This window comes from Harpia harpyja, chromosome 9 (assembly GCF_026419915.1).
Source record: "Harpia harpyja isolate bHarHar1 chromosome 9, bHarHar1 primary haplotype, whole genome shotgun sequence".
In the NCBI taxonomy this organism is placed as follows: domain Eukaryota; kingdom Metazoa; phylum Chordata; class Aves; order Accipitriformes; family Accipitridae; genus Harpia; species Harpia harpyja.
Window position 1 is genome coordinate 5582087 of NC_068948.1, and position 26367 is coordinate 5608453.

The window sequence follows — 26367 nt, forward strand, 5'->3', positions numbered from 1 at the left end:
ATGGTTAGTCGTTAGCAGCTCTTTAAGTATTTATCAACATCCTTGCAAAGGGCACAGAGTACTGCATATTAATGTGTGTTAGTATTGTGCTTTCTCATGCACGCCATCTCCTGATGCTCATAAATATCTTGGACCACAAAAGCTCTCAGGAGAAATGATATAGTTCTAAAGAAATTTTTTTTCAAACATAAAAGACGTAAATCAGTGAAGAGGGGTGAAACCTCCTGTGAACAGTCTTTGTCCATTATCTGTTTCAAAGGTATCTGATCCATCTGAATTTAAGTTAAGACTATAGACAGACATGCATGTTTGTTACGTCCCAAAATGTTCAGCATGTGGGAGATGCAAAGTGTCAAACCCCCAAAAGTCACTTCACTGTATACCCAACAGCCAACTTCAACCAATGTTTTTCCCCTTATCAGGGAAAGGAAGTAATATAATTTTGTTCTTACTTGTTATATGGAGAATTAACACACAGTGAGATCTATGTAACTTGACCCAGGTTGCACAGGAAGACAGTGCCACTACAGCATCAGTGATTAAAACACGTTACTTTCTGTCTAGCCCTTCTAAGAGTTACAAAAGAAATAACTGCAGGAAATGGAATGATGGTTTCTAATCATACCTCCCCACAACAATGAAATTGGGCACAGAAACTGCTAACACATTTTTATATCTATCTATTCATCCTTTGATTAATTCAATGTTACTGTTGTTTTTAAGTTCCAGAGTAGCCTATAAATGAAAACTATAGATGTGGATGTGCAGAACAGACTGTCTCCCCTGTCTCCCAGTACTCCATATTCTCTGAGAGTTTTTATACAGACACACAAACACACATATTTGTAAATACAAAAATATATACATAGATATGCACACACATACATGCATGGTTTTGTGCACTTATACTACCAGTGAAAAAACACACCAAAGTTCAAAAAGAGAAAGCCAGTATGTTAACCAAGTTGAGACTGCAAGGAAGTTCAATTGATTTGGTGATATAAAGATTTAGATTTCCTAGTGAACACTTGTGGTTTACAGAACCCTGATTTTGATAATTTTTTGACAAAAACAAGTAAATCTTGTTACTGCCAACTACACATTAGCTACTTGCTGCAAAGAAGTTACTAAACTCACATTATTGCAAACACGTACCATACTGGCAAACAGCTCTCCATCATCATCACATGCCACTCCTCCAGGGCTGTAGAGCTGGAACCAGCCATCTTTGCCAGCCCGCACACTCAGCAAACATGAGTGGACCTGCCAAAAAGTGAAGACATTGGAAAGGTTACAGTTCCTGCCAATAATCACCAGTGTCTCCCACACTGAGCCAAAAGAACTAACTGCAAAACTGGGAACTGCTGGAAATTTCATGGTTAATATTCTGATCTACAGAGCTGCAGGCAAGTCTCCATTTACAAAATCCATTTTTTCAGTATAAACAAGGAGGGAAGCTGTATCATCATTAATTGCACAGCCTTTTTCATTCCCTTTACCCAAATCAAACACAAAATGGCTCTTATCTAGAACAGCTCCTTTCACTGGAAAAAAAAACAACAACCAAAAACCAACCAAACAAAAAGATGCACATTTCTGAGCTTCTGCCATTTTCCCCCCATCCTCCCAGCACGTGTGTCTATACTTCTGATGTGATCTGCACACCAAATGCAGTGGCTGTTGGCTTGCTCATTCCAACCATTAAAAAATTCTTATTACTCCTGCTATAATAAATTTTGACCAGAGTCAGGATGAAGGAAGTCCACAAGGAAAATTCAACAGGGATATGTAAGACAGAAGTTGCACAGAAGAACTGGCACCAGTGAGCAACAATTAGTCTAAATTTGGCCCACTGTAAAGATTACTATACCTAGTCCCACAGTTTAACAGAGGAGTCATAATTAAGCTTTTTTTTTTTTTACTGTTTTTTTTTTCCCTTGAAGAGACAAATGTTCTATTTCAATTTTTGAGGGGAGGTGGGGGAGGTAAAGTCCATGCTCTTTCCTTTGGGCATGTAACACTAGTGACAGATGAAAACCTGGTGCCATTCTAAGACAAGAAGGTGTCTCTTATCTGACAAGGATGACTACTACTGACAAAGGCTAAAACCATGAAAACCAGGAATTCTGGGCAATGATGATGACGACACAGCCTCCTCACCCACAGTCTGGGGGAGCTTTCTTCCCTTTATGCCAACACCAAAAATTAATGCGGATGAGAAATTCCCTCTGACTCAGCCAAAGCTGATGATGTTGAACAAGCTACATGTGCAGCTATGAAGCAGTCAGCCACCATGAGGCTACAGCTATGCACTCATTCCAGTAACACACCTGCCACCTCCCTTCTCCTGCTAATTCATGAGAATTATGGTCATTTGCACACAATGTAACTGAAGCGCAGCTAAATAAAACCTGTTATTTTGTAAGCTGTATGGATCCATGGATTTTGCTTCCCTTTTTTTGTATGGAAGATGAAAAGCTCTGAGAGATTCAACAGAGTGGGAAAGTCTTGCTGGTTGCAGTTTACTGCAGAGCAAGGACATCAACTGCTGCTAGACAAGGAGGTCACAACACATATTTATACATAAGGCAAGAAACCATTCATACTAAGACCATGTGCCCTGAGTGGCTATTAGTCCCTAAGAGACTTAAGCACAGTAAAACCACACCATGTTTTGAAACAAACTACTTAAGGAGAGATCTTCTGAACAAGTATACTTGCAATCCCTCCAATTAATACTCTGTGTGAACTGGCAATAAACTCACTTCTTGCCTCGGGTCTTCTGCAAATCTCTGAATCACGTATTTCAGCTCCCTGAAAAAAAAAGTTAAAAGGACAAGAATAAGCAGTTGGTGGTTGCGGTATTCACACAAGTGTCACATGTCTCTTGGATTACACTTTCAACGATATATATTCAAGCTCTTTAGAGAGAAACAAGTTGAACTGCTTCCACAGGAAGGAAATATGAGGTCTAAAAGTGATTACCAAGGACACTGTCTATTCACAATAGCCTAGAAAAGCTTTCAGAGATGTGCAGCGACAAACACGTTTGTAAATTCTGTCAGCATCCAGTGTCTTTAGTCCTTGGGCTCCTTCTGTCACAGTAAATTACAAAGAAAACTACATCTTTTTATTGCTAACAGAACATGCTTACAGCACCTCACAGATAAAAAAACATTAGAGACACAATATTGAATAATGCGTCGTTGCTATTATTGACTATTACAAGTATTTTAAGTAATTACCTCCTTCAATAAAACAAACAAGCCCCACAAACTTACTTTGTGAATTTCTCATGTGCAAGAGCCCTGAAATTTAAAACAGAAAACAGAAGAGTATGACGATTTGGGAGAAGGGAGGAAGGAAAAAAAAACCCAACCCCAACCCAAAAAACCAAACAACCACTTTTCAATTCTTTCCAGATAATAAAAGGATTTGCTAAGCAACTGCAGCACACGAGACAAAAAGAATAATCTTTCCAAAAAAGATCAGGCAAAGCGTCCTTCATTAATACAGGGGGAAAAAAATGAAGGGGGGGTGGTGTGTGGAAATCCCTTGGAAAAAATTTTGTAGCTTTTCCTGAGTCCTGACTTAGACAAGGCTCTGACTAACATCAGTGGGAGCTTTGGGTCAGAAGAAAGTAAGTAAAAGACTTACAATACAGCTATATAACTACAAACAGAATTTTGGCTACCTCCAAGAGCCAGGTGAATTCTTTAATTGCAATGCAATTAAGGTATGGTCACAACTAATTAACATCATACATCAGTAAAGCAATTAATGGTCATTCTGTGAAGTGCCTTGCATCACGGTATGGTTTACATCTCCCCCAGGACTCACATTTGACTTGCGTAAATGATGTCTCTGTTGCCTATCTCCAAGCTCTCGCTGTAGCCCAGGTTATCCTGGCATGGAGGATTAGACCTCTCTGATTCAGGTCATTAGGGGATGTGATACGCTAGCAAATTGTACAATTATAGGTTGTAATGTTTGTCCACAGAGGTCTGCATTTTATAAACACTACTGTTCATTAATCGGTTTCTGAGGGAGCTTCACTGATCCATAGGGTAGCTTCTTCATTTAATGCAAAGTACAAATGATACGAGTCTCTGTGACGCCAGTAAAGTATCCTCCTCCACTAAATCTCTTGCTTTGCTTTCCTCCTTACCAGCTTTCCTTCCTTTCCTGTCTACCTGTCTCTAGTTAACCATTTTTCTCTTCAGGATCATCTTAAAGAAATGGGGAAGGAAGACGAAGATGGGGAAGTCTTCACGTCCCACTGCATGAGCCAAAATCAATACTACAGGCACAAAGCTCCTACTACCATCAGTTTTTACTTGACATTATATTTCACCATAAAACAACAGTAACAAGAATAACCCAGTAAATACTAAGACAGTGCAAACTTACTCCTTGGGAAATGGGATAGGTTGAAGCAAGCTGGCTAGAGCTGGTCTCCAGTCATCATAGTCTGACCTGAAAAATGAACATTTTATTAATAGATTACCAAGTATTAAATATGGTTTGTCAACAGTCAGTTCAAGGAGTTAAAAGTTTTTTACTGTAGGCACCAACAACCCTTCTGTTTTACTGAGACACTCTAAAGATCCACAGTGACATTTCCCTTTCCATTTTCAGCACATTCTCCACTGAGGCACAATAAATCTGGTATTTACAATGACCTCCAGAGAGGCCTTCTTTATGTCAACTTAAAGACATTTGCTGTTTATGAAACCTGTTGACATTTAATCACTAAGTAATACTTTCATCTAAGTTGGTACAGCAATTACCAGGCCATTGCTATTTACAGCTCTGCTCTGCATTTAATTGGAAATTTTTTTTTTTTTTGCTATAAGACATACACCCATTTGTAAAAAAAAAAAAAAGACATACACCCCCAATCCATTTTTTACCTTGGCACAAAGGAATGGGTCAATTTAAACAGTACGAAGTCTTTAGCTTAAGAGGCAAGAGACTAGAGAAGGAAGCACTGTCAAAATCATTAAGAGTGAAAGAGGACAACTGAGGACAACCACAGCAGAGAGCTCAGGCCAGTGGACCCAGTAAGAAGTGTCTCCTCTCTGTTGTGTTAGCACCACAGCCCCCATCTGAGGCATTTTGTTTTCATCTCTGCTGTCAATATACAGAACTGTCCTTCTACGAGGAACCATCCATAAGGGGATACTCATGTGAACTAGGATAAAAACAACATTTTGCTGTACAGCATGCACTGGTCAGTGCAAACTAATCTGGCAGCATGTCATCGCAATCTACCTGCAAAATGCCAGCTGCTCGAGCACATGTGGTGAAGCAGGTACAGCTTCTCATGTAGGAATGGCACTTTGCACACTGCCACCTCTCTCCTTCAAATGATCTCAAACATTTAGTGGTTAGTTGGCACTAATTAGCTGCTGTCCCAATCCACTACACAAAGGGTACAATCATTGTACGAAGGATGAAGTGAAGAACACAGAAGATAAGAGAATTTGGCAAGTCAGCACCAAAATGGGGCACAGAACCCACCAGCCAAAGCCCAGATCCCGGCACGGCCTGCTAGGCCACTCTCACTCCAATTAATACCAATGAGTACACATAGAAGTAAATGTAGTAGATCTCATATGGGGTGAAACACCTTGGGATGTCTGTAGAAGCCAATGTAGAAGAGCCTACTGTCTCCTCTTACTGCTGTTACCCTTTGGATTTCAGTTTTAAAAGCCAGATTATTGGCTGCAGCTTACTGCAAACTTGGCACTAAAGTGTGGTGTTTCTTTAGGAAGGAACGAAGTGTAATGTTCCCAAATGGACAGTATCTACTGATAGCATTAGAAACAGACAACATATGCACAGGAAGCATTCCAAAATAATGCATTTTTTTGCAAAGAGAAGGTTCTAGCCCAGACAAATTGAAGATGAATGCATTTCCAAAAGTCTCATCCATTTTTTGAACCACATAAACCAGAGATTTCCATAAACTAATAATACACATGATGTTGGACAGTCCACAAAGGCATGCTCGTGGACACAAAGAAAACTTACGTGCATGAGCAGGGTACTCTTAAGAAGCAACACGCAGAGAAATTTTAATTGAAGGGATAATCATGATGTAAAAATCAATCAGGGAGGCAGTTATCGCTTGCCCGAGAGTAGTATGAGTTCAGGTTACAAAAATATATAGCATCTCATGCAAGTAACCAATCCACAAGAGCAACTGTGATCTGATAGTAGCTTAACATATTAAAAAACAGACGAATGCCATACAAAAGCACTGCAGGATGGGTTGGTAGCTCTTCTTCCATACTGCTGTGCAAAAGTCCCAAGTTCACCACAGACGCTTTCCCACGCCAGGTAGAACCTAGCACAAAACTAAATGCCTATAATTTCAGTAGGCAACTTCAGCAAGTGGTCCTGCCCTTTTCATGGCTGCATTACCAGATAATCCTAGCACGTACTGTCCAGTCATTTCCTGAAATCCCTCTACCAAGAGGCCAAGCACCAAACATTGTGTTGAGTTCAGGGAGCTGTCTCTCCCCCAGCTGCAGTTGTTAAACAACCATAAAAGCACTAAGATACAAGGCTGGGGCTTAAAGGCAGGCAGTTCAGCAATTGAGGTGGCACTGGCCAGGCAAAAATTTCAGTGCTGGTTCTCTTCAAAACACCAAACAAATAACATTTGAGAGTCTTGGTGTTGTCCCCTAATAAATACAGCTTGTTTGTTTTCCTCTTGTTATCTTTAGCATTTGAGGCACGAAGCAGAGCACCTGTGAAGCTACAATAATCCAAAAAGGAAACCTCATGCCCATGCCAGCTGCGCTAGAAGCCACTGAGCCTAATTTTCTCCTCCATCAAAAATTCTGTTCTCGGGTTTATATTAGGAGCAACTCTGAGATAAGGGGTGTTACACTAACCTAAAGTGAGCATGAGTCCACTGCAGATAGAGCACTTTGTGATCACCCATTCACAAGGTTCTTTCCAGAGACAAAAAACCCCTTACCTGCTTAGAGACTAAACAAATAAGGATGATGACCAACTTTGTTTAGCACCTCAGACAGGAATCAGGACTTCATCACAAGGGGTTGTTTTTCCACTTTGTGTAAAGTGAATATTGTGAAACACCTGAGGATGGGACTTGTCATATAAACTGAAGTAAGTCAAGGAAACCTCTGACATAGCACCACTAAGATGAGTTCTCTGGGTTCTTTTAACAAAGCTCTGATTAATTAGGGCTCTCTACAAGACTATTTGTTGTTTCTGACCTACAGACAAGTTGAATGGGTCAGCGACACAGAGCTCTGACCTGTGCTCAAATTCATCTGAAAATCTCTTGTTTACCTACTAGGTCCCTGTAGGAGACAGATGATGCAACATATCTACAGCTGCAGCCATGAGAAGTGCCAGAGGTCTCTGATCCACACAGCCTGGGTTTCACTGCGTTTGTTAGGTGTGAGAACATAGTCCAGACCACAAGAAGTAGTCTGACTTTGAGCTGGCACAATACTTCCACTCAAACATCCACCTCTGTACTCAAGACATTGTATGCTCATCCTGTTACCATTTACATCCCCGGGAGCAGTCAGTCCTGCAGTGCTGTCCTCTTGGGATCACTGCTGTGCCCAAGCCTCAACTCACCTTCCACACCACATCCCCACTTCTCCCAAGTGACCTCTGGGTGCAGCCTGAACATGCGTGAGCCCTGGAGAGCTGATGCATAGACCTCTGTGCCAGCGCTTGGGTCCCCAAAGAACTGACAAGTCTAATGAGCAGTCTTTTTTCTTTTATTTTGTTTAAATATACATACCCTTTGGAAATTCCTACTAAACCAGTAGCTGATTTTACTCTAAAAATGACACATTTTTATTGGTAGATGCAAACAACTTTAAGAGCAGATTTTTTGAGCAGGAGAGACCCAAAAGTCATCAATTTTTCATGGCTGATCTTCAGAGGAAATTGCAAGAGGAAGAAAAAAGCTGCTTTATAATAGACTAAGACCGAGTGAAACACTGCAGACAGAATTGGACAGTATCACTCTCCGACTTTTCTTGAAGCTGGGAGTTACGTATGGCATTCATTTGCAGAGCAGGTCTGTGAGAGGGCAGTGAAAATAAACCATAGCCTGTTTTCCTAGGAGGAGAAGAAAGAAAGAAAACCGTCTCCTATGAAATATATAGAGTTTGGTCACATGAGTGGGACCTGAACATAAAATCTACACAGCCTGTAATCCATTCAATCTGAGCTAGGAAACATGAAACAAACACAGCACAAGAATAAAACTAAACTACTTATTAAAAGCCTACAGTGTTTCTCCTCCTCCCACCTATTCCCTTTTCAAAAACATTTTCCTTCTGTCTGTGCTCATCTCAAGCACACTCTTTTTTCATTTCAGACAGTTGCTTTTTTCTTTTTTCTTTTTTTTTGGTCCATTCAAAGCTCTAACACAAGACAGAAGTGTTTGAAGCAGGGAAAGAAAGGAGATAGATTAGCTCTGGCTGCAGTTAACAACCACCACAACGAGCCAGACAAAGAGGCCATGCCAGGAGGAGGAGGGAGCACAAAGCTACAGGGAGAACTCGGGAGAACGCCTGTGACAAACTCCCTTTGGAGCTCTTCAAAGGGTGCTGGGCTGAACGCTCACACTCATCACATAGCTTAAATCCCAGGATTGGCCTTATAAAAGCAGAGGGGGAGAAAGACTCTCTGAAGTACTCACTGGCTCTGATTTTTGCAGGATTTGCAATTTTAGGCGAGTAGCACAGCAGCCAACTTGCAGCCCGATCTACGGGTTCCTGGGAAGTGTGTGCTAGGCTGGAGGTCAGGGTGCCAAGCGAGTGAAGGCTGTCAGAGCAGTCACCTGCTACTGCACACAGCTTTACTTACTCAGAAACCTTTTTTAGGGGATTGGCCACAACATTGGCCAACCATAATAATTAAATAATCCCCGGCTGCGGTGACTTTGCCTTTGGGCCATTGTCGCTATTGGCCTGCCAACATAATACATTTTCCTTCCCCAGGATCACCTTTCACCAAAATGAAAACCTGCCCATATGTCATGTGCGGCACAAACAATCCAAAACATACTAGCAGCCCAGGGCAACCCTGATAAACATGACATAAGAGAATCCACTTGGGATATTCAGAGCATGCCACTGACCTATTGGGGAATGCAGAGAAGGCAAGGGAAGCTCCAGTAGGCGCTTGCGTTCAGAAAGCTGTTGGTCTTATCACAGAGAGACTGCGAGCCCCGAGTCCTCTGTTTTTAGAGGATAATAAAGAGACAAGGAGCAACTACTTGGAAAGCAGCTTGTTTCTCCAGACTGAGCAGCCTGACAAGATCAAAAATCTTTTAGGTAACTCCTCTGTTATCAGATAATAACAAGATGACCGAGACCCACAGATGTGTACCTTATCCCTTCTTTCCCTGGCTCTAGGTCCAAACCCTCTGAATTGCACGACAGAAGGTTTAGCTCAGGGCTCCAGAGCAGGCTGAGAAAAAGTCCCATCAGATCCCTTGTCATATAAGGCACAAGCCTGCTATCTGCAAAACAGTGAGGTGTCTTTTTGTGTTCAGCCTTCTTTTGAGCTGGGCTTGTTTGTTTTTTCAAAAGAAGAAAATGTAGCACCACTGAAAGGCCCTAAAAAGGTCCTGCCCTGGCTGCTGAGAACAGAAAAGGCCTCCACGGCTCACAGTTGGCATGGTAGCATCAGGAAACAGCAATGCAAGTTTGCCCAAAGAAGCCAACTCTACCCTGGTCACACAGGCCCCAGAGAGGGGTACAAATGTGTGGACATCTGGAAGGACTCTTGCCACTACAGGCAGCCATGGGAACAAAAAAAATGACACAGACAAAGGGTGACAGCTTCTAATACATCATCGTCACAGCCACAGCCTCCCTAAGAGGTGTCTATTCTTGCAGCCAGTTTAGTTTGCTATTTGTTGATCCAGATTTCACTACAGGCACAGTTTAAGTATTTCCCCCACATGCTGGGTGTTGCCAGGGGAATCAGCAGGGTCCTTCAGGTGACAGACAGACTTTGAAGTTATCCAGTCCAAGGAAGAGGACACACGGCTCATTTTACTGCAGATTTCTCTAACCACAGTTGTGCTGTTCAAGCACAAGTTTGGCTGTACAAGAAATTCTCTAATGCATGGAAACATTAACATGCGAGTAGGAGCTGGACAACACTAAGCAGCTCTCAGAGCCTCTAATTTAATACAATGAACAGAAAGATTTCAATTAATTTAGTGCATTTTCTACACACCAGTTTAAGACTTGTAGCAGTCGGGAGGAACTGACTGGCATCAATAACACTATCAGACTCCAGAACGCATTAGAGAACATTGACACAGAAGTTTGATCCGCTTTTGAGTGCAGGACAAAAATACCACGTTCCACTAGAGACTGTGTCTCCTTTAAAATCTGCCCAGACTTTGGGTCATCTGCCAACATCTTTAAAACCAGGATTTTCTGTTTTCCTTTAGTATGCAATAGTTGTGTTCTGTTACTGAGCTACATTAGAAAAAGGGTCAAAGACGTTCTTGGTGCTATGATAACAACCACACATGAACTTTCTGATCTGCACATTTAGCCTTCTGTGCAAAAAGTGAGGTATTACAGTGCTTATTAAATAATTGCTGTTACACTTTTATCAATATTAGAAGTGGTTTTTTCCCCAAAAAAGTAAGTACTGTGTAAGAGTTAGGTGAACAATAAAATGTCCTCTGCTGAAGATATTGTTAAGAATTCTTATTTGCTAGACTTTCAATAATTAAAATCTGCCTAAATAAATTACTCCCTGCTGCCCTAAGTTAATTATGTACAAAAGATATCATTGTTGGTGACTCTCTTGTTTTGATGATGATATTGAGTCAGACACCTTAAAGAACAATTAAATTCAATGCTAAGCAACTTATTTATGTTTGGCTTACCACTGTTATTAATAAGAACATTATTTTAGTGACTGCCTGCTGAGAGCTCAGCTCCTGGATAGCAGTTGTTTTATAATTAATGTTTTCTTCCTACTGGCATGTTTCTTCAACTCTCTTTCTTCATATTCTCAGTTTTTCAAAGTACAGTAATAGTATTTAGTGCATCAGAAAGCCTTTGTTCAAGAATAGTTTGAGCATGCAAGAAATCAGCATCACAACAGCATTATTTTGCATTTTTGTTAATAACTATTAGCCGTTCTACAATGCTTTTCCATCACTGGTTTCAGAGTTTAAAAAACAATATTCAAAACCTTTACCTATATTTTATGGATAAGGAAACTGAGGCACAAAAATAAGCAACCTATCTAAAACCTCCTAGTAAGCCAGTGGCAGAATCAGGAGCAGAATTAATTTCTGCATTAATGCTTTGACATCAGGAAACAATCAAGGGATGAACAGGAACAGAAGGGAACCCAGATCAATAGAGCTACAATATATACCAGCCATGGCTCTGCCTTAGAAAATGTCCTATATTCTCATAGGTTGTGATTTCTCAAGCAGGGTGTGGACTCTGGCAGAACAGACTGAGGAGAGTTGCACCGATTTTGTAATATTGCTGGTCCTTCACTATACACATCCTATGGGTTTCACCCTTCAGAATTACCATTGTACAAGCTGAAAAAGGGCACAAAGCTGTTCCACACCTGTGCGATAACAATAACAGATTTTCATTTTCACTGCTGCTATTGAAGAGCTTGATTTTTAAGACAACAGGAAACACATGAAAAAAATACGTTATTTTAAGGTATGGAGTGAAATAAGAGTTCTCTGTGTAGAAATATATGGGAATTAAGACCTAGCATATCAAATGTTTAAAATTTGGAAAGACTGTGAGGAATAACATGCCCATTTGTGAATTTGTTTGTAAGCGTGTCAGCTGCATGATGAAACCAAAACCGCCAATGCTTAGTGAGTCAGCATCCAAGCCAGCATCAGGGCTGAGAGAGTTCATAGTGTTTAGGGAAAACATCTAGAGTCAAGGGGATGGCAATACATACACAATGTGTTTAATGTAGCACCTGGGTGCGTGAAGACTTAGAAGCCACCAGATGAAGCGAAGTCAGATGCTGTGCTTTTTTAATGCATACATTTTTAAAGGCAGAATAGGCTAGGCCAGGGGGAAAAAATAAAAATAAAATCAGCCTTCAGCAACTTCCTGCTCAAGAATCTAACGGGAACAGTATCTTGGATTCACTGCCTCCAGTTCTGAGTGTGTGCTTATGTATGTATTTGCAAGCCAGCTCTGCAGTGAGTGAAAGAATTATGCTGAAAATTAGTACTATGTTTTTTGGGAAAAAAAAATGAAAATGTGGGACAAAACTTTCACAAAATTCTCAATCACGGTAGTTGGATTTCATTTAATTCCTCAAGAGCGTACATCCAGATTTGCTTTTGACTTCAGTGTAGCCACATGCTCATGGTTTACAGCGGAGTCCAAATTTCACCCACAGTGTCTTGTATTCTAAAAACTCAACTATTACTTCATTAAGCCTTACGTTGTTTAAAAATAATTAATGTAGAAATATAACCGTTTGCCCAAAGACATACTGCAACTCAGTAGCAGAGGTGGCTGTCAAAGTCAACAAAGTTGTTTTGGGTTGTTTTACTGCACTTCTACTACAAGCTTTCATTCTGCAGCCCACCTTTTGTGTTACTCCTTTTCATTTATTTATCCAGGAGAAAAACAAGCTTCTCCTGAAGAACTTTTTATTTTATATTCCTCTTGAAGCTATTCAGAGGATTTGCCTCCTAGGAAACCACAGAGCCATCATTTTGTAAAGGCTACTTGAACATTTGTTCACTAATACCAGTCTGCTGTACCAAAGCAACTGGTCGATAGAGGCTCCACTCTAATACAAGTAAACCTGAACAAGTCATAAAACTTCTACAAACTTGTGAAGGTAGAACACCTAAGTGAAAGACATTGACCTCATCCAGCTCCTGCTGAAGCCAGGGGAGCAGTGCTGCCTATCACTGCACAGGCACTGAGCCTAGCACAGATCTCTCTTTTTGTCTGCCTCAGGTAATCCCAAGAGCACTAGAGGAGACAAATGGATTTTTTTTTTTTTGGTGGGCAAGAACAAAACAGAAACCACTGGCAGCAACATCCCGTCTTCTGTAATATGCCTGAGGCTCACTGTACAAGTAAGCTTTTCGTTTTCATCTTCCTAATGCTATTTTTAGAATGTATTGGCAGTGCCAGATGTCTCTTTCAAAGGCTGGACTCTCTAGAACTGAAGTTAGATTTATAACCATGTGCAGATGTTGAAGATGACAGGCCTGTGGGAAAAGCCCCCCATTGTTAAGATGACATTGTTCAAAAAGCCTGTTTAAAATAGTTACTCACAGCATCTTGAGTATTTCAACATAACAGCCAAGGATCCTGTCTGCCTGGGCACTCAGCTCAATGCTCATGGTGCTGCAGGTAGGACTGACCATCAAGCAATCAATCAGGTTGGGCTCACTGTCATTGCCAACGTTGGCTGTCATCTTCTGATTAGCTGTGTTGTTGCGCTCCACTTCCACATGGATCTCATTTGAAGTGACAATAACTGGTTTGAGACGGGATTCAGTCAAGGTGGCCTCTTGAGAGACCAGGTCAGGACTTGTGTGAAGAAGGCGGAGGGGGAGATTAGGCTTTCGGTCGCACTGCTGCTGGCAGCCATTCCGAATTTCCTTCAGGCTTGGAGAATTGTCTCGACTGAATTTTAAAAATAAACAAATAATTTCAATAGACAGACATAACAGCAGAAAGCAGGAGAGAGAGTGCAACACTGAGAAGCCAAGATCTTTTGCAATTTCCCACTGCATTTCACCCCAGCCCACCGGATTGCTTTCTTCTGTGTAATCGGATTACTGAAATCAATTAAAAATATTAAAAGTCTCCAATAGGGCTGTTCTGCAGCCCCTATTCTACAAAGATTCAAGCTTTTCATTACTCTAATTGACATGACAGTTTAGTATAAAGGTGAACTTTCCCATCCAAGTTGTGCAAAGCTGTAACAGAATCCATGCCCAAGTATGTATCTGGCTACAGTACATGCCCAGACATTTGTCTGCAGCCCTCGTGTCTGGAATTTTTGTTGGACACTAAGCAGCCCCTGTCCGTGCTCTACCATGAGGAAAGTCAGATAGGCATAAACAAACAGGAAACATAGCAGAGGGGAACCCTCAGTGTCTACTGGAAACTGGCTCGTGTGTCAAGAACTGCAGCATCTATTTTGCAGTAAGTGAGGAATCAAATTTTCCACAATAATGGAGACAGCATTGTGAAACCAGCTCAGGTTCAAAGCTGTAGATACACAGGGATTTACACACAACCCCTTCTTCAAGATCTCACCCGTCCCTTTGCTTTAGGTGTAACACACAATTCATGTGCCAGACAGGCAGCGAAACGGACACTGCTCTGGGTAGTGCTTAATTCCCAGAGACTCTTGTGGAGCACTCTCATCTTCTGCCAGCCTAAAAAGGCAGGTTACAGCTGCAGTCTGCCTTAGAGGAGTATCCCAACAGCAGCCAAGATCAGCATGCAGCTGGCTGTTGAGCTTCATCCTGGAAGTTAAAGCAGCTTGCAGTACTTCTGTACTGGGAACTGCCGAGCTCCTTACATCACCAGCACTGCCCCCATTTTCAAGCATGGGAGCCAAACATGTGCCATAACAGATTGCCACACTTGCTGCCTCAAAACATGCCACAGTGAGTACAAGTGAATGAAGGTTCAGCATCTTTCAGGTTTTCAAGTACATAGAGTGTAACAAATATAATCACATATGTACGAAAACATGCATGTGATTGACCAGAACTCCCACATGTAACGCTAGCAATGAGCAGAGTGAGAATGAAGACACGCTCTCACATACCTACACCCATGCTCACACCAATCTTGTTTACAGATGCCATGGGTTTGGAAGTGAGTAACATGCGGTCAGCTGGGAATTCATACTGACCTGTTGATAAATTCCTCGTAACACGAATAAATGGCTGCTAAGCAGACAGCTACAAGATTCGGCAGGACCCTGGGATGGGGGCATTGTCCAGTTGGACCATGCATGCTGAAAAACAAAAACCAAGATGACATCATTGTGAGAAAGATTTCTGTGGGCAAAAACACTCAGACAGAACGAGGTGCCAGAACTGGATAGACAGCCTTGGGGAATCTTCAGATGGGCCATAACAGAGAGTTATTTTAACCCTGTAAATCCCTACCCAATGGCCCTATTTATGAACAAGGCTAAGCTGCATCCTCAGTTTATTTGATGTGGTATCTCTACAGTCCCCCCCAAATCTCACACATGACTGAGCATTATGTGGTCTAAAGCTAATGGGAATCTCTCTGTAGAGGCTCCGAGTCTAAATGTATGAAAAGAATGTACACACAGCAAAGTCCATTTGCTTCCAGTGTGTAACTAGGCAGAAAACCCCAGCCATATCTGAGAATTAGGTGTTTTTTTAAAGAGAGAGAGAGAGAAAGAGAGAGAGAGAGACTTTAGGAACATTGCCTCATGGACTCTTCTAATCTACTTGCTGTTTGCCAGTACTAAAAAGCACCAGCTACTCTTAACAGCTAGTTAAGACATGAGCAGGGCTGGGAGAAGTAACACAGCGAAGCACGTGCACAAGACTCGAAATACACCATAAATTAAATGTAACTTACCTATGAATAAACTTCTTCACCACCTCCATTCCAGCATTCAGCTCATTCAAAGCCAGAATATACTCCTGAGTAAACAGCCGCAATCGAGGACACTTCCCAAAATCCTGTCCAAAAAGGAGAGACTCAGTGAAGTTGGTGAAACATGCCTGCAATGTACGTCAAAACTGTGGGTTTTCAAAAGAAATCAACTCAAACACAACCAAATTCACTTTGTTATTATGCTGAGAACTTCAAGAGCACAGTATCACTGCATGCTGAAGTAACGTTCTTCCCACTAATAATGACATGCTTTCCAATTCTCCTCTTTCCCCCATACCCACCTTGAAACAAAAGACATGCTTAATGAAAGAAAAAAAAAAAATCCTACCTGCACTTACATTTCTTTTGTACACTTCACTTTATACCTTTATTTTGAAATGCATTTTTTGTTGTTTTGCATTTTTGCTCCCACTCATAATGGCAGTTTTTAGAAATGCAACTCAAAAATAGTTTTTTACTTCCATGTATGATATCATATCTATTCTGCTTTTAGAGGAAATCTTTTTGACAAGTGATCAATAAGTGATCAACTATAAAACCAGAGATCAGTTCTTTCTCCAGGGATTTTACTCCAGCTACAATGTGAATTTGACAGGTAAGCTCAACAGTCACTTACTTCAAATCCTGCAGTTGGAAAGGCACCTGTTAACTGAAATCTTGCATCTCCTCACATCATCTGCTATTTTTAGATGTGAAAGGAGTAAAATCTGCTGTCTGGTGCATGTTATTCCACAGCACGTTTCTTCACATTTACACAGGTGTAACCTTATTACACAGGTTACAGAACTACAAAACAAAGCTAAATTTCCAAGCAGTGAACAAGGCCCACTGAGGACAAATAAGCCGTCCCAGTTAGCCCTCAGGCAGCTGGCTGTGGAAGAAGAGTCATCCTGAAAAAATAAATGGCAACTGAAATTTTAAAGAAATGCCACAAGTGGTAACGAACTGGTGGTCTATAAAAGGGAAGATACACTCCCAAAGCACTGAAACCTTCTGTTACTTATTTTGGTTTCAGGCACTTCTATAGCAGAACCTATACTAACATCTCATAGGTGTTACAGCTAGAGAAAATTACCAAAAATGTGAATACAAGCCTAGGCAGAACAATGTCTCCTTCAAGTGTAAGTATCACTCTTTGCTAGTACTGAATGGCTACCTGGTAACTTTACCCAGCAAAGGGACTGCGGGTGATTCCACAGTTGGTATTACAATTAAAATCATTAAACTTCTAACAACTCCTCCTGGCAGGTGCAAATACACTTGGTTCAAGGGCATGAGACCACGTGTGCTTCATACATCATTTGGTGCCATTTAATTTCATGAACACTCCTTGCGAGATAGCTTTTGCAGTTGAAATTTATTAAATTTTTCAACCCATGCAGGTGTCATAACTGAAGTTAGAACGAAAGTCCAAGAGATCATAAAGAAGATGTAATTGCTGACCGCTCTAAAATAAAATATCTCTCTAACTATCATATGATGCCCTGTCACCATACCAGGTACAGAACAACACATGCTATCAATATTGTTTGCTCCAAAAAAACCCTCAAAACCCCCAATAGTGCTTATATTCGAACATTTGGGCTGAGCCTACAAACAGCTGAAACTCAAAGGTACTGACAGGTTGCTGAGCACTCCCCAAACAACTCAGCATACAATAGTCTCCAGTCCTGCCTGTAACCAGTAGTATCAGCAAGACAAAAAGCCATCCTTGTTCTTTTGAGATTTCAAAATGATAGATAAATGAAGCACTCTTTCCCCATTTTATAGGTGGGAAACTGTGGAACAAAACTTGTCATGAACTAATCAAAGACCACAGAGCAAATTAGCAGCAAAGGTGGGAACAGACAGCTAGGTCTCCTGCTCTAAGTACACTGAGTTGCATGGGGCCTCCTAAGGTTATGAAATTTACTGCCAACAACACTGTCCCCCCTAAAGGATAACTTTATTTACATGCGCGTGCACACACATTCTCTAAAAGACTATTCAGTACAGAAGTCCCTGGAGAGCTGTAAAGTGCCCAAATCCACTCCAATTAATATATGACACCGTAAATTCTCTGACTACACACTGCGGTACAGACATGTTGATTTTCAATCTGCAAATGTTAAGTATGGTAAATATACCCAATTCTCTGAAGCTAACCAAATACAAGCATTACACTATGCATTTAGATTTTATTTGAGACCCCTCAAGAGCTCTGGATGCTTTAAAAAAATCAGTCTGGAATCCAAGAATAACATTTACAGAATGTTTCATTGAACACTACAGAATATTCAAAAATGTTTACATGTCTGCAGAGTGCAGGCACTGAGCCAGGAATACGACCTTTTTGCCATCTTGCGCTTTCTACCTAGTTCTGTAAACTCAAGGAGTTAAATAATAATACTGTTGTAAAAATAAGAAATATGAATTGGTTTATACTGGGTCGATGCTATACACAGCACAACAGTGGATAGTCTCTAAAATTATATCAGTTAGTGAAAAAAAGTTGATTGTGTAGTTACAGAGGTATGAGACCCATCCTTGAGATCACAGCCAAGTCAACTGCCTTAAATATTTTATTTTATTGATTTGTTACTCTTTGCCACAGCATTGTGAAGTAAAATTTCCATGGCAGGAAACTTAATATGCCACAAAGGATGGAGGGCTGGTAAACACCCAGACCTCTCTTAGGAAAGGAGTATGGATCATGTAAGAATATCTTCAGAGTTGGGGGGGGGGAAATCTGGTATACAGGGTGGAGAGAGCAAATCTGGCAGGGCAGTCTCCTAGCATTTATTTCAATCACTAGCAAGGAGTTCATCGGCAATGAAAAGAGAGCGAGCCTGGGAGAGAACAACCATAAAATGACAGAGTACATGATTCCTGGAACAAGAAGGAAGAAGAATAGCAGAAAAGCGTAAGGAAATTCAGGAAACCTAGGTAAGAACTCACTGGACATGAGTCTAAAGCAAAATGGAAATCCAGAGAGCTGGGGCTGTCTTAAAGAAAAAATGTTGAGGGCCTCAGCTCAAAATCAACAAAGTCCCTATTCTGCTTTTGTTATTTAATTGATTCTAAACCATTATAACTACAAGGGTGGCATGCAGGGAGTAAATAAGGAGCCAACTACAAGGATGGCATGCAGGGAGTAAATAAAGAGCCAAGAGCCAGGTGGGAGAGAGCTGGAGCTCCATATGCTGGCACTGCTACCAAAAGAAGCGTTCCTCAAATCATGGCTTTGCTTAGATGCTTTTGGAAGTCCCACTGAATGCTTATTAATTCTGCATTTATAAAGCAACACACAGTTAAATGCAGTATTCACAGTTTGGGAGGTTAAATTTAGGTATCACAGAGCTTTGTTCATTACAGGCAACAGGGCAGCTGCAAATTATGAAAGGTATCCAGTAAAACTTCTCCAAACTGACCAAGTGCCCGGTAACACATGCACTCACCATGTTGTGTTTGAGAATCCTCTGTACCACTGGTGTGAACACTTCTATCACAACCATGGACCGCGGGCGCTCTCGGCAGTGCTGTAATGAGCAACAAGTCATTTTGTGAGCTGCAGAAATTATGATGATGGGTATCCTCTGGCTTCACACCCCATGCATAGATTACCCCAAGATTAACAAAATCCAAGAGCTAAATTAATCTTTCCTGGGACTAGCGTACTCGTAACACTGCTCTCTCCTATGGATTTGCTGGCATCTAATAGAAGATTACCATGGGAGCTCATGACGTACAGGAGTTCCTTTCCCTACTGCCTATTCTTCATAAAACTCCCTGGAATGTAGTATTTTGGGGACTTCTACCCCTTTTGTCAAATTTGGTTGAAACTTGCCAGCAGTTTCAAAAGTAAAGGGACTGGGGACAAAAAGATATGTAGACACAGGCAGTGTAATGGCATAAACCTCCTTTCCTTGGGATCCAGGCTAAAAACCTGTGGTGGATCTTGGAGGGTACCAACAAGCCGCTCTCCCATCACAGGCTAAAACATGCAATCATAATATATCAGTCAGAGTAATTTAGGTTGGGAAGGCCCTTTGGAGGTCGTCTGGTCCAACCCCCTGCTCAAGGCAGGGTCAATTTTGAAGATACAGTAGACTTCTCATTAGCCTTGTCCATCTCAGTTCTGAAGAGGAAAAGTCCATAACCTGTTTCCCTTCCTGCAACTATACACAGCCCATCCCACACATTTAAAGATGATTAGGTACCCACCTCTGATGGAAACCAAAGGCAAAAAAACCCCAGCAATAAAAGTGCCTTGAGTCCGAGGCTAGATATGACCCTAAGACTGGCTTATAAAAATGCAAGTCAGAGGTGTTTTTGAAACTCGGACTTAATTTCTGTAGGAAGAAGCTGCTGCTGAATACCTCTGGATGGGAATTATAAGCAGCATCCAGAATGTTTGACAAATGTATACCCAGTCATCAGTAAGCAAATTTAAGCAGACTTGAAACTGAAACACAAACAGGCCTAGAGGAAAAGTAGTCTTCAAATCCAGAAGCTCTGCAATCCAAAGTACTCAGGAGTTTATGGAAAGGATGCCAAATGCAGCACAAGCATGGATTTACCAGAAGAGAGGATGGGTCCTTATGATCTTCCCATTGCTATTACCCAATGACATAATACCATTAAGGCCGAGTTGTGCATCACGTTACCAACTCATCTGAACACAGTGACTCCAGTGATTTTGCATTAGCTAAATAGAACATGCAGTAGGACATTTCTTGTACCCAGACTGAGGTGTGGGAGTCTGAAGATTTTAACTCTCACAGAGTACCAGGACTGTACAGTCTGATGTACTAAGGATATGGATCTATTTATCATAACGGTGCTGTTAACTATTCCAATATCATTGGCTGTTGACCAAAAGCTGAAATCAGTTTGGGCATGAGGTAAGGAGTTAAAGAAAAGAACAACCACCCCCCTCAAAGAATTACACTCATATACAACTACGAGATTTCAGAAAGCAAAGCTGTTCTGATACCTTGCAGAAGAATTCACAGAGGTCAGGAGGAGGATGGTTGTTTTCCAGCAAAGGTGCAATTGCCTTTAAAAAGAAAGAGAGAGAAAAATTTAATCAGAGGACTGCAACTGGAGTAAGCATTTTGTGGGGAAATATTTTTTCTTGAAAAAAAAAAAGCTTACTTTTAAAAAAGGACAAAAGCATCAATAGAGAAATTAGAAGTGGACTGTGTGTTTATTTTACGCTGAAGTGTAAGCTCAAGCTCACCTCTGCTATGAATCCTCTGGAAAATTTTCCTTTTAACTACATGAGTGTAAATACATAAAACACAGCAAAGGAATACAATTTTTATAATGGTTTAAATGAAAACAGGAGCAGACCAATTGTTTGAGGATGTACTACAGCAAGGATGAATCTGGCTCACTGTTTCAGTTATAACATCTCCCTAAAAGAAAATACTGAAAAACACCACATGCACACACACCCTTTATGAAAGAGTTTGAGCTCTTTTTTTGAGAAGTAACTCACTAAAAGTAGCATAGCACTGTTCTTACCTTGGAGGACCCTATTCATCAAAATCAAGCATCTAACTTTGTGAAAGCTGAGATCAACAATTCCTTCTTTGCTGCTACACAAACCAATGTGCTTATGCTTGGTAAATACATTAGAGGTCATACCTGCCACTGAGGGTGTAATGAACTTATGTTGTTTTTACTTCCTTTGCAAATTAGAAAATGGTACTAGAATAATGTATTCTCTCTATGTGATGGTGCCTCCGGGCTTTTCCTGTCTTGAGCTAAAGGGATTCCCAGTACCCATTTAAAAGTAAGATTCTAAACACAGCAGCTAGGACATTTTGTATTAAGCAACTGAACACCAGATATTTTATCTGGATGGCATCTGGAGTTTTACTAAGGCAGCCTGCTTTGGTTTTTGCTCGCTCTCTCTCTTGTCTCCTTAAGGATTTCAGCCCCGGCAAGTCTGCTTGCTATGACTGTGTTTCACAATAGCCGCTTTCACACACAAACAGTTCAAGATTAACGTGAATTTTAACAATGAAACCCAAGCACATCTGCAAAGATCTGGTTTTGTTACTTGTAACATTTGTGAAGTTTCTGTTTATTATTGTGTGCCATCCTTCTGCAACTATTCACTCTTCCTCTGGTGGTGGTCCAGCAACAGTGGACTAATGGAGAATGCGACACTACTCAGTGAGACTAGAATATCCTTGCTACCCATCCAACACCTGAGCTAAAGATCTTCCTTGAACCCATCTTTTGGAGTGTTTGCTATAAGACCTGCCAAACCACAGGAGCCATGTATTGCAAAATCACCAAGTGTTTACACCTGTGCGGTAACTGTCAGTGGATCACTGCATCAGAGATGTAACTGATTGGTTGTCAGCTTAAGAAAAATGAGCTTTATTGTTTCAGCCTGGTCCTTACTGAATGCAGGGAATAACCACAACAGATACTGTCAAGCCAGTCATGGCTCCACCTGTACAGTCAGTGTGGAAGAGCAACAGCATGAAAGCACCCTGTATTTTCCTTATGTGCGCTGTGGTTACAAGCAGAAACTTGCTGTCTCGCATTGCCGGGAAGGCATCAGTTGTAATATTGATCTGTTCCAGGACCATCTAGGGAAGGAAAGCTGGTTCCATCTGCACAGCAAATCACCGTGTACCGTTAAGATACTACATGAACACACAGTATTAGCAATACTTCCTAAGAATAGCACAGGTTAGCTGTGTAAATGCAGTGAGCAATCAATGACCAGAAACTGCCGTCTCCTTAATGGTTTGTGCACAACCTACAGAGGGGCAGGACTTGAACTGAAGAAGCCATCACCCAGAACTGATGAATAATGTAGGCTGAAAAGACCTTTGGAGGCCACCTGGTCCAACTTTCCTGCTCACAGCAGGGCCACCTTACATCTTTTATTAAAAACTCCTTCCTCCAAAACGACCAGTTGTAACTGGGGGCCTGAATTACCCTTGGCAGTAGAATAAAACAAAAGCTATAGCAGATTTCAAAGAAAAGTAAATGCCACTTCAGAAACTTATCTCGGTGACTGATTCCAGCTAAAATGGTATCTGAAGCAGCAGTTAAACACAATTCGCACCTACTGGCAGCTACATGCCACCTTGTCATTTTGCAGAAAGTCACAGAGATGTGATACGATCAGGTTGTGTTGAGGTTCTAGATTAGATCACTGACTGGGAAAATCTCCTGGAAATTGCCAGTGACTGAAATTAAATTACACTGATGGGGAACCAAGTTCCACCTCTCTGATAAATTGTTGAGATTTTATAATTTTGTTGCACAAGGAAGAAAGCTGCCATTTGATTCACTTATTTCTATGTCTAAATAAATGCAACCTACAGGAAAGTAAAAAGTTCAAGAGGGTATTTTTATAAATCAAGTAAAAAGGGGGTTAAACTGCAGCGATACATACACATATCCACACTTACAAAAACAATCACTTGCTCACATACCATCAGCAATGGAGATATTCTGTGCATGGTAGCATTAGCCCCTCAGGAAACTACTAAGCCTAAGGGTTTTATAGGGCACATCTGGAAATGATGGTTTTTTGGCTATTTAAAGTGCATATATAGATACTAACATTGCACTGTGTAGCCTAGTAAAGAGGCCATTTGGGGAGACAATTAATGCTCAACATGCTTTGCTCTTTCATGTAAGTTGACAAACAATACAGATTTGTCCTGAGTTTTTGACAGAAGGATACTCACCACAATAATGCTCTCATGGTCTTGAGTGGTTAAGTTGTTGTTCTGGAAGAGTCGAATAGAAGAAACGAATGAGCAAAGAGTACTCTGAGTTGGCACATCAGCATACACAATCCTCTTAGCTACCACCAGACGCAAGCAGAAAGGCTCAAGACTGCAATTGCTTATTTTCAGAATAAAATTCATCAAATTAAAATCATTCTCTTAAAGAAGGTGGTATACTATCTGCTACAAGGGGTTGTGCAAGTTTCCATTTCTCCCTCAGCACATTCAGATTCAAGCCACCCCAGCCATGAAGGCTGAGCTTACAAACACCAGGATGCCAGCCTAGGTCTCAATTAAAGCTAGCGATACATTTCTTAAAAATCTTTTCTTAAGACAGGCTGTATGTTTCTAAGAAAATTAATAAAAGTATTGTTGTGGTGTTGTATACCATTCGTTGGTAGTAAACTAACTCCTTCGGTTTTCCTGAAATTCCTTCTTCAAACATGGAACCAGTAAAAGCCAATAAATTTACTGGAAGTCACCTATGCTACCACCTATGCCAAAGTTTGCTTTTGGCTTTCTCAGCAGCACGATCCATTCAGAGGTGACAAAGTTGTGAGTTGCTAAGATCTTTGCCTACTGCAAGAAAAATAGCTAACAACTTTTTTGCTTATCATAAACCTTTGCACATCAGAACCAAGACATGAAAAACCTGCTTGGCATTACATTTCCTGTCCATGAAAAGTTAACTATTTGAAATAAATGCTATAAAAGGAGGATGGATACCTCTGAAGAAAGAAAATAATTTTCTTTGACAGAACTGGTAATAATAAAATAGCTGCACAATGAATTTATTGGTATATACATATTGCTACAAGAATTATTGGTCATGGAAACAGAGCCAATGGAATAGAAGTCAAGGGGAGTTTTACCACTGACTTGAAATAAGACATGAATCAGACCCATAATAAAATTACCATAAATAATCCACAACAACAACAACAAAGCCTCAAGATAAATGTGTTTTGTTTTGTTTCTAGAAATCTACCTAACATGGGTCAAATTCTCCTTCTCCACAGCAAGTACAAATTCCACGCAAGTCAGCAGAAGTCACGAGCAGACTCAAAGGCAGAATTTTGACAGCCCAAGTTAAACTAAAACCCACCCACAAACTTTTAACTGTTTGTCTCTCATCTAAATGTGACAGTGTCTTGCAGGAACACTGCTGAGATCATACCTCTGAGAGCAGCTTTGAGACAATCTCCAGTGGTGCTTGGTGAATAGAGTCATCCTGAAGTGGAGACGTCAGTGCCATGTCCACCAGCGTCCTGATCTCCTTCAACACCACCTCCCAGCGGCTGGGGTTACTGAGCACCTTCTTGTACTTGTAAATCTTTTTCTGCAAGAAAAATGAAAGGGTCACACTGACATCACCATAAACCCCTTGAAAAAATTGACTGGATATGTGCTTCCTACAAGCAACTGCCAAGCGGGCTGCTTTGCATTTTGAGCTTTGCGTTTTCTGTTTGCTGAAAAGCTGTACTTGAAACATTTAAATGGAAAACCTCATATGTCTAAACCAATTTCTTCCATGGAAGCAATGAAAAACTGTGACTCCCTTTTTTTATTTTAAAATAAGTTTTCAAACTCCAGAGCATCTTTCTTTCCATCATCTCCTCTTGCAGACACCTTATTCCTCAGGCTATTAACAGATACCTGCTACTGCACTGTTTCCAAAGCTGAAGGTCCTTTTAAAGGGAGTTAGTCATTAAGAAAGGGGGGGAGAGAAAGGCCAGCAAAACATCATTCTTCAGATACTTTATTCTGCATTGCTAATTGGTGAATTCACACTCAGAATGAATCAAAATCAATCTCATCAAAGTGAAAAATTCCAGTAGACCCACAGGCTTTTTTTCTGTCTTGAAGGATCCTGAAAAGTCATGCTGTCATCCTCCAGTTGTAACAGAAACTAACTTGTAAGGTCTCCAAGTCTTCCACACAACAGCATTTCCACTCTCAAGAGAAGCATTCCTGACTGCCTAATCCCATCTGTCCCAGTCCTCTGCATGCCCCTGCATTACTTCTGGCTGTGCCCAAACTATTTCACCAATTACCCTGTCCACAGACGAGCGGGATAAGCAAAAGACAATTCTTACCTCCTCGGCAGCCATGTTGCCACAAATGACTGGAACAGAGGCTGCTTTGTATTATAAATAGTATTCTTTAGAGAAAACCCACCCTCCCAAATTCCCAGGGGTGGCTTGATGAAACTCTACAAGTTCAAGGAAACGATGATGAGCATTAAAACGCCACTCCCAAAAACAACACAAAGCGTGCACTAGAACCAGGAGAGGCTTGCCAAAGCGGCCAGCACTGGAGGCACCGCACGGCCACGGAGCTGGCAGGGAAGGAGCTCTGCTGGCTGACGGAGAGCAACTGCCAGGACCACAGCATTTTGTTTAGTTCACATGCCCTTCCACTCCTCTCTCTGTGTGAAACTGGTCCTCTGGTCAAAGGGATGTCAAGAAGTCTGGATACATCCTCAGGTTTATTAAACAACACAGGCTGGGCACTTCTCTGTTTACATGAAAACATCAGCGTTTTGCGCTAAAAATGGATCTTGCATTCCTCACCAGCATTTCCAGGGAAATCGTAAAAACTGCCCATGTTGTGCAACTTGCAGATTCAGCTGCACATTCTGGGCTATTCATCATCAGTGTAATAAAGGCAGAGGACTTTGCAAAGGGTTGGTCTGCTTTGTTTTGTTTTGTTTTGGAGCTTTGCTGCTACACAGCATTTCCCCCTCCACTCGCACAGGGCAGCCCCTGCGGGAACCATCTGAACAGGCTGGCTCTGCTTATCAGCCGCTTCCTTCCCACCGTGGCAGCAGATCCAATGCTCAACAGAAAACACAGTCACCTCTGTACCCTATCCGAAACACGACAAAAGAGACAACACAGAAAAATACAGATTTCAGATGGCTTGGGTTTGTCAACGTTGTTAGA

General features: G+C 41.2%; 1 protein-coding gene across 5 annotated transcripts in view; it reads right to left on the reverse strand.

Annotated features, from left to right (window-relative positions):
• The window catches only part of CMIP (c-Maf inducing protein), a 137809-nt gene that overhangs the window by 12065 nt on the left and 99377 nt on the right, over positions 1-26367 (reverse strand). For 2 of the 5 annotated variants that reach the window (XM_052797270.1, XM_052797275.1), the window contains exons 4-14: positions 24600-24761; positions 23381-23422; positions 20650-20712; positions 19112-19192; positions 15636-15781; positions 14929-15033; positions 13329-13682; positions 4411-4476; positions 3282-3308; positions 2766-2814; positions 1138-1263 (exon numbers count right to left, since the gene is read on the reverse strand). In XM_052797270.1, the coding sequence (XP_052653230.1) occupies positions 1138-1263; positions 2766-2814; positions 3282-3308; positions 4411-4476; positions 13329-13682; positions 14929-15033; positions 15636-15781; positions 19112-19192; positions 20650-20712; positions 23381-23422; positions 24600-24761 (1221 nt within the window). The remainder of the gene's footprint in view (positions 1-1137; positions 1264-2765; positions 2815-3281; positions 3309-4410; positions 4477-13328; positions 13683-14928; positions 15034-15635; positions 15782-19111; positions 19193-20649; positions 20713-23380; positions 23423-24599; positions 24762-26367) is intronic. The other 3 variants (XM_052797273.1, XM_052797271.1, XM_052797274.1) reach the window with 3 other exon arrangements.